This window comes from Agelaius tricolor, unplaced genomic scaffold, assembly GCF_023055355.1.
Source record: "Agelaius tricolor isolate 1412-34295 unplaced genomic scaffold, bAgeTri1.0.p SCAF_12, whole genome shotgun sequence".
Taxonomy (NCBI): Eukaryota; Metazoa; Chordata; class Aves; order Passeriformes; family Icteridae; genus Agelaius; species Agelaius tricolor.
In genome coordinates, this window is record NW_027269272.1 from 11,919,017 (window position 1) to 11,931,281 (window position 12,265).

Sequence of the window (12,265 nt, forward strand, 5' to 3'; positions counted from 1 at the left end):
TTCAAATTAAATAATCAAGAAGTAAATATATCTGGCTGATATGACAGACTTATTTTTCACTTTGAATATCAATACAGAATAATGAAAGAATTCATTTAGTTCTACCTTTATTATCAAGTTGATTTGTTCATAAAAGTACAACCACCCTATTTTTAAAGTAAAACTCTGGAAATTAATGGGCATGAATGATATGTGAAAGTACAAAACAATGTGAAGTCCATGCACTGTTAAACAAGCCATTATGTACTGAAAGATTTTATAGTGTACTCAATTTAGAGCTATTTTAAATGTTTTACAATTTTGTGCGTTTTCTGCTAAACATTATGAATTAATGATTATAATTGGTCTATTATTATTCATGTAATAAATTATGATATTATTATGAATTGGCTAATGAAAGCAATCAGAAGCAGCTTTTGCATGACATTCTTGACTAATCCTCCAACATGCACTCATTTGTTTATTTCTGTCGGTACCGGTTTGTTGCAGAGTTCCAGCAGCTTGTCCGTAAGGCGTGTGGCATCTCCAACAAATTTTGCTAAAGATTCCTTCATGTGAATAGCTCTGTTTAGAATTTCCTTACATCTATTGACTCGCATAGGGTAAGAGGACTGAAAAAAAAAGGAAAGTTAAAATTTATTAAACAAAGAGTTGAAGAATCCCCCCAGTAATTAATATTCTTTCCTTATTGCTTATTGTATTTAATGTCTGGAAAAGGATTGATTGAAATTGAAAAGTTTCAACTGAAAAGCTGAAGTGGTACTGTTGTGTGTGTAGGGGTTACTTCTGAAACCATTCTTGGGAGTCCCCCAACATAAAGGCCAATATTCAAGAATATGTCAGTGTATGCTGAAGGTTATTTCACCATCCTCAAGAAACAGCATGCAGCCCACTTCCCAGTCTGCTTTGGAACGACCTTACTGCTAAGTAATTACTTGTACAGCTATCTACTAAGTTGATTCTTTGATTATAGGACTGAAAGTATTATAACACAATTTGTAAATGCAACAAAATCTGTTGCCCATAACTACACAATTCATCAGCTATTTGTTATTCAAATTTCCTTTCCTAATACACCATACAAGAAGTTTGGATGCATATTAGCATTCCAATTTGGAACATTTAAACTGTAATATCTGAATTAAGACTGCAATAAAATAATTTGCAGTGATGGCACTGATATCCTCTTCTACAACACTGTATCACAACAAATGAGCCTCTCAAATCCTTCTTATCAGCTTAGAGTGAAATGGGTTATATTTACATTTCTGAGAAAAACAGTTTTGTAAGCTCAATAAAGGTGTAGCTATACATATCAAGGTACCTTGGACACAGCAGTCATCATCCACATTGCTTGCTGTGGATAGGCTAAAAACACCTTAGCAACAATCACCATCAGAACTGCAAAGACTTCATCGTGAGAATGGCAGATTCGGGAGATGAGCTGAGAAAAGGCTGTCAGGAACTGGTAAGGTGCCAGGTGATTTGTGTGCTCTGTAATCACCTTGTTTATTTTAGCCAGATCATTTTTCATTTGAACACGTTCTGAACGACCTGCTGAAAAATGAAAAGACCATATTCCTGGTTTTCCCCACTGGAAATGCAAAGTCATTTAAATCAAGGCTATAGAATAATATTTTGTTGGCAATTTCATAAGCCAAAAAAAATTGAAGGCAACTAAAAATTGAAGGCAACTAAAAAGCTCCACCCGTAAAATTCTTTTTAACTCAGCATACAGGACTGAATACATACGTTATTTAACTAAGCAGAATACCAGGAAATTAAGTCTCCTTACACTCCTAAAATGACTTCTGTAAAATGATACAGTGGCATAGAACAGGCTAAAAACCACTCCATGTATTTGCCTGAGAAAAGGATTCCAATGTTCTTTAGTTGACAGGAAATGAAGAAAGTCTTTCCATGGGATGAAATCAGCACATCTGCTCCTATCTCCACCCCTGTCCCTGAGGACCCAGCTTGAGTTTCCCACCAGCACCTCAGAGTGCAGGATCTGATGTGCCTGCAGCCAACAGTTGACCTAAGTGTGTAGAATGAGGACGAGATCAAGGAGCACAACTGTCTGCTTCACTCCACACCTGCAAGCAGTATTTGCAATTTTCATTTGTACCAGAATCTCCCACCCAAAGTGCATCTGTGGTGTTAGTTTCTCATGCCTTCATGATGCTGCCTAAAAGATTTTTCCCCTTTTGTTTCAGTAAAATGAGGTGGAAAATTTCAGTAAAATTTCTTCAAAGACTGGAACCAAAACAAATTAAAAAAAAAAAAAAACCCCAAGGCCTAACACTTTACTGTAGCAAGTACATACAAAACTGTTACTAACCACTCCTGAGGCACCCTAAAAGTGGTGACCAGGGACATGCAAGGATTTTCCCTGTATCTAATGCCTTCAGTTACCCAAGGAACAATGTTGTCTCACTACATACTTGAAAAAATTCTGGAAGATTTAATTAAAATAATTAATATTCTCCTGCATATTAACATCCTGTATTTTACAAGAATAGTAGTACTTTCTTGTTTCCATATAACCTCAGGCAATAAATATAAATGAAGAATTGTAAGTATACTTCACTGTTCTTTAAATCATCTATTCAAAAGAATGACATGGGAACTATGTACTGGGAAAAAATGTTCTACCTTTATCACATTCATATGCTTTTGCTCCAAAGTCCAGCCATAAAGACAGCATTCTTGGCATTGACTGATAAATGAATTGGTTTCCATACTGTAGAGACCTGTGATTAAATGTTTAAATCAAAGAATTATATATTAGAAGTAATACAAATTTTACATTCTCATTTGTTTAATATTCCATTCTAACTTTAGAAATTTATGTCAGCATTTTAATGCATCTGCAACAACCAAAAAAATATACAAAGGGTTTGTGTTTATTACTCAAAGCCACAGATTAAATAATTAACTGTCTGACAAAAGACACAATTGGTTAGTCAGAAGTAAAATTAATTAGGTATGAAAACAAAAAGGAAGCATGTAGTACTTTTTTTTATAAGAGTGCAGAAAAATTGGAGTCAGTCTGAATTGGTGAAAGACAATCTATTCCTACAGAAATGTTTTTTTCCCCAGGATAATTGTCATCCTTTTACAGAAAGTAAGCAAAGTTCCCCTCTAACCTCCCAAAGTGATGAACTATGTATCTAATCAGATCTCCTTGTTTTTCCATCTTGTTGTCAGTTACCATCGGCATTAATTTATCATAGTATTTTGCAAGATAAAAATGTCCATCTTCCCATTCTGGTAAGAAAACTGTAACATCCTGCAACATCAAAATGAGACAATTAGTTCTGAGAGGATGCTAACTTCAAAATAATAAATAGAAATAAATCTTTTCAAGAAACAATCTTGTATTAGTTATGTTGTGCAGAGTATGTGCAAAATAGTTATTGTTAACCCTGTAACTCCAAAAATGCTAATTTTGCCTCAAGATAATTGCCTCTACAAACCAGAAACCCATTTTCAAAATACATTTTGGTTTTGGAGACACAATTCAAGATAAGGGAATCCTGAACTAGGGAAGATCATACTTTCTTTAAAATCAGGTTCCTGATCCTAAGAACTCAGTACTGGGTTTCTCAGACCTTTCTGAAAAGTGAAACAGTATCATGTTAACAGTTGGACTCTGTCATCTTCCTGACCTTAATGAATCTATGATTCCATATTTTTCACATTTCTCTTTTCCTTCTAAATCATCATGTTTGAAAGAAAAACAAAAAATTGTGTGACATGTATTAGAAAAGAAATAATTGGTGAGAGGGACATTCCTTATCTAATAATACTGGCTTCTTTTCTGTGCCAATACTTAGCAGAGAGTACTGAGTGGTAGTGTTTTCATGGAATCCACTGAAATTTCATTTGTTTATATTATTTCAACCTTCATTTGATTTGATACATTTACATTTTTCTCCAAATGACTTTTGCAGAAGTATGTTATCTAGTAAGACAGTAAATATTAGCAGTATCAAATGCCAGAACTTGGACAGGAGACATGCTGCTTTTAAGGAAGCATAAACATCTGCATCTCCTACTATTTTAGAAGGCAACATTAACCAATGCCAAAAAGTGTTCCACAGGCATCACAAGATGAAGCATGCAGTGCTGCCTTGTTTAAGAAGATCATACCAGTTGTCCCTTTTCCTAGTTCTTCAGGGACTGGAAGCACATTTACATCACACTTACAAGTCACTACCAGAGAGAGAAATAACACTGAAGAGTAGTGCAATGGATCACCAAGTCAACTCTGAGTATTTGGAGTAGTCCATTTTAGTGAGGAATTCTAATCTGTGCAAGCATGAGAAAAAAGCCATACTTCTGTAACTTGTCTATTTAAAAAGAATAATATGAACTGTGGTCTCTCCTGTACTGATGTGTTACATTAAACTTGGTTAAGACAGGTAAATCTTTACAAGAAGAACTGCTTCCCTCCTACCATGGATGCACTGTTTAATCCCATTTATGTTATACTTGGGAGACACTATGAGGAGCAGAACAACAGCTTACTTAAGGAATACATAATTATTCAGAGCTCCAGCCTTGTTAACAGTAGTATTCCAAATTACCTTATACTTTTTCATGACTGCATTGCTTTCAAAGTTAGCAGTTTCTTCCATAAATCTGCCCACCAGCAGCATTGCCCGACCATGGATGAGCTGATTTTTGCTACTGCAGGGTGCTTTATTTTCAGGGAAGCATAACTCAACTCCCTTCTGGAGAACAATTAGTGCTTCATGAACTTCACCCTAAGGGAAAAAACAGAAAACATTTTATATCCTTTAAATAAGAGAGATGCAAAACTTCCCTCTTAGAGTTGTTATTAAGGCAAAGTTATGTTCCCAGATGTGTTCTAGGCCATTCTGGCTGTGGTAACTGAATATTACTAACTTCAAATGCTTCTTGTATTTCCTTGTTATCTCAGCATTGTTGTGCCTTTAGGTGTACCACAGCAATTTCTCTCATATTTGCTGCCTACTGCTATTAGTTAAAAAGAAACAAATTAAGAAGAGGTCTACTATTAAAATAATGTCAATTTGCCTGGGCTGCATTGGCAGAGACAGGTAATCCACCAGTTTTATACCAGGGTGCCAGGAAGGTCAATGGATACAGAACAGGGCTGACCAGCACCTGGAGGATCAGCTGCAATGTGCTGATAGTCCCAGCTGACATATCTTGTTTTACACATGCTGATTGTGTGCCTTTTTTTCTTGAAGAAAATTAAAAATTTTATTTTCTTGCATGTAGAAAACTAAATTCCATTTTTATTTTCCTTACCTTGGACCAGAGCCACTTTGCTCTTTCTACATAAAGTTCTGAGAGTGTTGATTCCCCAGCATTGAGCAGAGCATTATAGGCAGTCTGGTGATGCCCAGCTTTCCTTGCAACTCTGGCACTCTGGAGCCAACACTGTCCAACAAGCTCACTGTAATCCTGGCTGCAGGGACATTTTTGCAAAAAATAAAACATTTCTATTTTGAATGCTACTTTAAAATCTGAAGTAAAAATCAACGTGTTGAAACACAAGTTGAACTTCTCAAGAAGTTATATACTACATAATGATAATTTAAAACTATTTTAATACATTTGTTTCACCCTTTTTTCCATTTAGGACTAGAAATAAGTACACTTTCTCCCTGTTTCTTGCTTCTCTTTCCTTTAGACACTGCTTCTCCTCCTTATTTTGAAAGTACATAATATTGGAGGACTGCTTTTGTTTAGAACAAATTCCCAGAGTTTTATCTTCTCTCTTCTAAAATATATATGGAAACCCACAGTGTCACTGAGAATACAACACAGACAAGAAATAGTCATGTCCTCACCTTTTGCTGAGACTAAGCAAAGCCCTTCTCAGTGCTAAAATGGGTTCTTTTGCTCTGTAGGAGTTTTGGGTCATTTCGATCCGAGCACACCAGTTCAGGGAATCTCTACTGTGGTCACCATCTGCTTGCTGAAACATGGGCCCAATGCTGTGTTCCAACTCACACAGCATATGCAACCTGTGTTAGCAAAATAAAGGCAAGAAATTGGTGAGAACTGATTGCTTGCTGTTTGAGATACATGCAAATCTTACAGAGTTTTTGCAATTTTCTTTCTAAAATTTGGCCCTGTAAACAACGTCATCCAGTACAAAAATGTAGCAAAAGCAAGCACACAAAATCCAGGATTTATAAATTGATTAGTTTTTTCCTCAATATTCCTTTGTCAAGCTGCTGAACAGAGAGACAATGTAGATCACCCAGAAGGGAAGTCAATCTTTAGAAAGAATATTTCTATCTATTACTTTCAGCAACAATGCTTCAGAAAATCTGACATTTCCAACAAATCCCATTTTAAAAGCAATATACTTTTACTTAAAGTGAAGTTATTCCATTTATTTAAAAATACCATTACTGTGGATATCTGTCCCTGTAAAGATGGAAAGCTGAGTGGTTGTAAATGCCACAGTTCTCACTGGCAGAGAGAAGCGGCCACAAATGTAGTGGGTACATCTGACAGGGAAAAAGTAATCCTTGAAAGGCTCCCAAGTAGCCTGGATCAGTGGCTAAAGGAAACTACTTTGAAACACTTCTTTCTCAATCCCCAAACTTCATTTCCCAAACAACACTGCAGAAATTACCAACAGCAAATAGAATTAAGAAGTAACTAAAACATGCACTTCAACGGGCTTCAGCCAGTATCTTGCCATAAGGATGCATTTACAGTGCAGAGGAAGTATTGAGTCTTTTTATTCAAAAAGGCTACTCACTTTTTAGTCTACTGCAGCCAAATTAAAAGTTTAATAATAAAGAAAAGGGATGGGGTATGATTCCTACTGCTCTTTCTTGATAAAAGAGAGTGCTTTTCAGCCTCCATACAGATCAAAAGCAATGCTCTTAAGTTAATGGAGTTACTGGCCTATTTGTACTACTCCAAGCATGGAATTAAATTGCTGGTTTTTATTACTTGATGTTTACATTTGCTTGCTAGCTGATTTGGAAAGACCATACCACATAGTTTTATTGGGAATGTTTTCCATGGAGGATAAATATAAATTCTAATTAATCAAAGGTTTTCAGTTGGTTGAATATAAAAAAAAGGTGACAAAAAATGTACCATTTACTGCAGAAATGCAAAATTCTTGCTGCTGCATACTTGATTACATGGTTTGTGAATTTAAAAATAGTACCATGAAAATGAGAAACCTGATAATGTGTTCATATCCTCGCTGATAGGACCCTCTTTCAAAGCTTGCTGCTGAGAGGGGCACAATCTGCTCTGCTCGAACAACCTTGAGCGTCTCGTAAAAAGCTGCTTCATTTTTCTTCTTGGCTGATAATAACAAATGTCCCAGTCTGACACTCCAAGTGGTGGACTTCACATCTTTGGGGAGAAAAAGAAGACTCTGCTTCTTTAGGCAGCTTAACCTGAACATGCTAATTTGTCTTAACATGCTACTGAAAAAAAACTTTTTCTCAGAACTAAGTAATTGCATGTTATTTACACTGTATAATTCAACTCCAAAATCCACCCAGACAGACAGACTCAAAAGATTTACACATTCAAAACTTCTGCTCAAAAACTACACAGGTTACAATCAAATTCAGTTACGAAATCCAGAACACAGTCAGAACCAACCTTCCTACCAGTGAAATCCAAACCAAATTGAAACAGCTGCCCCTTGATTCAAGATGATTAAACTAAAACATATAATTGTTCAGAAATGCAATTAAGTATTAGTACTTTTATGTAATGATAACTTACCTGAAGCCAAATAATTTTCCAGTAAATCCCACTGTGATAGTTTCCAGGCTGCTTCCACTCTGTAAGTGTTCAACTCAGATATCCATTCAGACCTATTAAAAGAAAACAAAGGCAATACAATTTTGTGCTGTCTCCTCTCAGTATGTTAATCCTACATTACATTAGCAAGTGTTCTTTACATAAAACTTCTCTGACTTGAAAAGAGGCAAGATAAGCTTGCTTCTAAAGAAAGGCAGTAAAACCAAAGGACATGCACTGATAACAAATAAGATCTGTACAACATGATCCCACAAATACAACCTCCAAAGAGTGTATTTAACTTCTGTGGTACATCAAAAACTACCAGCTTTTAATCTGTCTGCCTATTAGACTACAGAACACCAATGGAATCAGTGACGTGGGAAACAATGCAAAAATCCTATCTAAGAAATGAAAGCACATACCAACACTGCTCACAGTACAGGCAAGAACTGTGAACATTTCTGGACTTCCTGAAATAAATAATTTATAGATAAAGCACTCCAAGTTTTCTAGCTTCACACTGCTAATTCAATTATGTTTAATAAGCCTCAAATATTTGATAATGAGCAGAAATGGCTACTGAGGCAGAGATTTATACCAGAGCTTCATATTATTCAAATGAACTGTGTATTAGATGCTTACAGTACCTATTTGCAAGCACTCCATTGACCTGAGTTATTACAGCAGATAACTGACCAAGGCCTAACATGGACTTCACTGCACCATGATAGTGAATGATCTAGAAAGAGGAAAAAAAACCAAAACAACAAATGAAAACCCTACATACACATTAATTAAACTCATGGCAATCTGAAGGAAGAAATATGCTCATTTGGGTGCTTTTTAGAATATGAAAAGGCATAACTAATTGCACCATAAGATAAATGAACATTCAAAAAATCCAGTAAGAGATTTGTTTCAGTTCATAAGCCACTTCCAACAGCAATAGTTATTTAGCAACAGTAAACACTTAGATTCCTATTTCACTTAAATATTCTGAAGAAGTTTTTTTGCCTTAGTCATCTGTGAGCTAGTAAGATTAAAAATAATAATTATATTTATTACAAACGAAAAATAAGGTACCTGATCAGGTTCCAGTTGGATAGCCCTATCATAGCAGGCTGTTGCATCTCTTAACAAGCCAATACTTTCATGCTCAAGGATTTGTTCTTTGAGAGATGGCTCTGCCTTCCGAATGGCGCTCACCCCAGCCACTCCATCTGGCTCGTGCATGGCAGCGTACAATTTCTGTATGAAACAGAATTGGATGTGGCCATCAAAAACACTAAGGTATTTCACAGATAACCTGCAGAATCACAGAACTTCTTAAACATGGAGCACAGACTGCTCTGTAGGACTCATTGGCAATAATTTTTTATTGAAGATGTCAGTTTTGCCAGGCTCCTTCCAAAGTTGAGCCCTATTTCTTAGTATACAGTAATATTTATAATCTCATGCTATTGATAGACTACCACATGAACTTACCTGAAACCATCTGTATAAAGAGTAAAATAAATATCCTATTATTACATGACAGCATAAAGATGATTACTTTTGGTGAAAAAGCAGCACACTAAGTTATATTTGTCACTGACAAATATAAACCATAGGGAACCACAAACAGGATCATCCCACGGGTTAAAATACTTCTTAAAAATAATTTCTATAATTTGCAATACCTTTAGCATTGGCTCTTTTTCTACTTTAGAATAAGCCACCTGGAATTTCTTCCAATGTACTTGGTGCTATTTTTTGTTATTATAGTTAGCTGTATTTTCTGGCAAAAGGCACAGAGCCAACTTCAAAGCAATAAATGTTATCCTATCAACAAACCCACATTTAATTATTTTCAGGAATTTACAATCTTTTATTATACAATAGAAAGCTATTCATTCCTTTTCATTTAAGAAGCATGCCAAGCAAGAGAACTTACTAAATATTGCTGAAACACAGATGACGAAACACTTGTATTTAACAAGTGCTCAAATAACTCTTTTCTTTTTCCCATCACAAAGAAGAATTTACCCAACCTTTATTTATCATACACATTTTCATCTTAAAATAAAAAACGTAAACCAAAAAGAACTTCAGAACCTGAAGAAATCCAAGATGTTCCTGAATATTTTGTTTCTTTTCTGTTATAAATGATTCAAAGTGCATCACAGCCCTGGTGTAAGCCTTGGAACGAAAGGAGGCTACAGCCAGTGTGTCCTGGGGAATGAGGTCTAGAAAACGTGTCACATTTTGATATTCTCCATAGTCCTCACTTGATGCTGTTGGAAAAATAAGTATTACAAAGTTTGTCAATAACAATTTAGTGAGATAACTGTACTAATTACAGAACATGGTTTTCTCTTCTGTCAACAATAATTCATTTAAAACAATTCTGGTGAACTTTCTACATCTTGCAAGACAGCACAGAATACTATATATATAATATTATATACATAATATAATATTCTTTTAAGTTAAACAGAATGCTTACAAAACTAACAAAAAATTAACATTTCATTGTTCAAATTTTAAATCTGTATTTCTTGCAACAGTCATTCAGAACAATCCATTTGGGGTAGAAGGGGTGGAAATCACAATATAACATTAAGAAATCATAAAAGAGATTACATATTGTATTAATACAGCATTTATAAATAAATGGTCACAATGTGAAGCTGCAAACATAAATAAAATACTTCTTTGAATAATGGTAATGCCATTTAAAATGAAATAAGCATCTCTCACTTTTTAGATCACTTCTGTCTTTGCTAGACTTGCCAGCATTTTTCTCAGCAATGAGTGTTTGAAACTTATGTCTGGCCCACTGGGTGAGATGATCCAGCATGGAGAACACTGTCTGTGTGCTCAGCTGGCTCAGGTCAGATGCGCTGTCCTCCAGCCTCCTGCTGGACTGGTCATCGTGTGTCAGAACAGCCATGATCTCCATGTAGACCTACACACAGGTGAAAGACACCAGTGAAATGGCAAAGACTTGGCAAACCAAGCAGAAGCTGTTGGCAAGGGATTCCATACAGGGAGAAAACCTTGAGGTTTCAAGATGCAACAAATGCTATTGCATCTCTTCTATAAATATAATACTTCAAGATTTGGTAAGAATAAAATTATCTACTGGTTACAAGATTACAGATCTACTTTTTTGCTTCTGTTTAAATAAATGCCCTGACAAAATATCTGTTTCTGTTTGTTTTAGTCCATAAAACATGAGTTAACATAAATAACAGATGCTCACAGAGGAAAAATCATCACACGCCTCTACACACCCACAATATTTAAACACAAATATTTTAGCTGTGAAATTTCAAATTAATGGAATGTAAATTAGACTTTTCACTATCTTCTAATTCCTTTGTTTCACCCAGGACATGCTTACAAAGATTCCTTGCAAACTTGCATCTCCCTGTACATACAGGTGCTGCTCCCAGTAAAAATGGCAGCACTTGGGCACATTCACTGACAGCTCAAGCAAATTGAAGGAAAGCAGGATGACTTCTCCCCCACCCCTGCTTTGCTGCAACACATCTATGAATCCTGCTCCCCATGAATCTGGCAGCTGAATAGTTTATCCACTGAAACTATAACTGTATCCAAAGGAGAGGAAAAAATTATGAGTGTGAATTATTGGAATTATACAAGTTCCATTTACTGGCTGTTTGTGTTGCACACTTCCTCTTTGTACCACTCCAGCTGTTGATGTTACTGCACTCATGATTACCACATATCTCATCCTAGGCCCAGCTGATGGAAATCTGCAGAAAAGCAGTTCCAACACAAACTTGTATGAGTATATTTAAAACCCTGTCAGAACATTTACATTATTATTTCTATTATTAATACACAAAAAGGAGTTTAACACCTGAACAATTTATTCATGTAGGCCTACAGAGCTGAGCAGCTCTCATGAAGAACAGCTGCTGACCATTTCTGTGAAAAATACTACCATCTTACACATCTCACCTCTTGTTGATCCTCTTGACTGCATCCCAACAAAACATAGACAAGGATGTGTGGAAGCAGATAAATTGTCACTTTATAGTCATTTTTCATCATAATACTGCAGCAATCAAAGACTTTTCTGGCAAGATCATGTCGCACCTATGAAAAAAGCATTACTTCCAGGAGAAGCATCATTACAGAAGTGCAAATACATGAACAATCAATAGATTTCCTTTTGTTGATGAACACAAATTCTAGTCCATCAACTAATTTTAAGATACCTGTCCTCTACAGAAGGTTCATCAGACTTAAATCTGCAATAGAAATACCAATAGATGGTAGCTACTATTACATGTAGCAACTGCTGCCAGCACAAAGACAGGTAAGCACTGCTTACATTTCTACTTATGATACCAACAGTGCAATGGGGAAGAAAGTGAGAGAATAGGAGTCTATTTTTAGGCTGGTAGGGATTTTGAAGGTTATGATGAATTCTCATTCCCAGAGGGAGGTGAGGCTTTCTGCTCCG

The 12,265-nt window shown here is 35.7% G+C and overlaps 1 protein-coding gene across 2 annotated transcripts in view; it reads right to left on the minus strand.

Moving 5' to 3' along the window:
• Positions 1-12,265, minus strand: part of ATR (ATR serine/threonine kinase) — a 39,418-nt gene that overhangs the window by 6,015 nt on the left and 21,138 nt on the right. The window contains exons 26-39 of one of the 2 annotated variants that reach the window (XM_071437633.1): positions 11,758-11,895; positions 10,528-10,735; positions 9,883-10,061; positions 8,872-9,036; positions 8,436-8,527; positions 7,768-7,859; positions 7,209-7,386; positions 5,847-6,023; positions 5,302-5,461; positions 4,593-4,772; positions 3,150-3,292; positions 2,656-2,753; positions 1,325-1,554; positions 477-611 (exon numbers count right to left, since the gene is read on the minus strand). In XM_071437633.1, the coding sequence (XP_071293734.1) occupies positions 477-611; positions 1,325-1,554; positions 2,656-2,753; positions 3,150-3,292; positions 4,593-4,772; positions 5,302-5,461; positions 5,847-6,023; positions 7,209-7,386; positions 7,768-7,859; positions 8,436-8,527; positions 8,872-9,036; positions 9,883-10,061; positions 10,528-10,735; positions 11,758-11,895 (2,175 nt within the window). Of the gene's footprint in view, positions 1-476; positions 612-1,324; positions 1,558-2,655; positions 2,754-3,149; positions 3,293-4,592; positions 4,773-5,301; positions 5,462-5,846; positions 6,024-7,208; positions 7,387-7,767; positions 7,860-8,435; positions 8,528-8,871; positions 9,037-9,882; positions 10,062-10,527; positions 10,736-11,757; positions 11,896-12,265 lie in introns of both variants that reach the window. The other variant, XM_071437632.1, reaches the window with a different exon arrangement.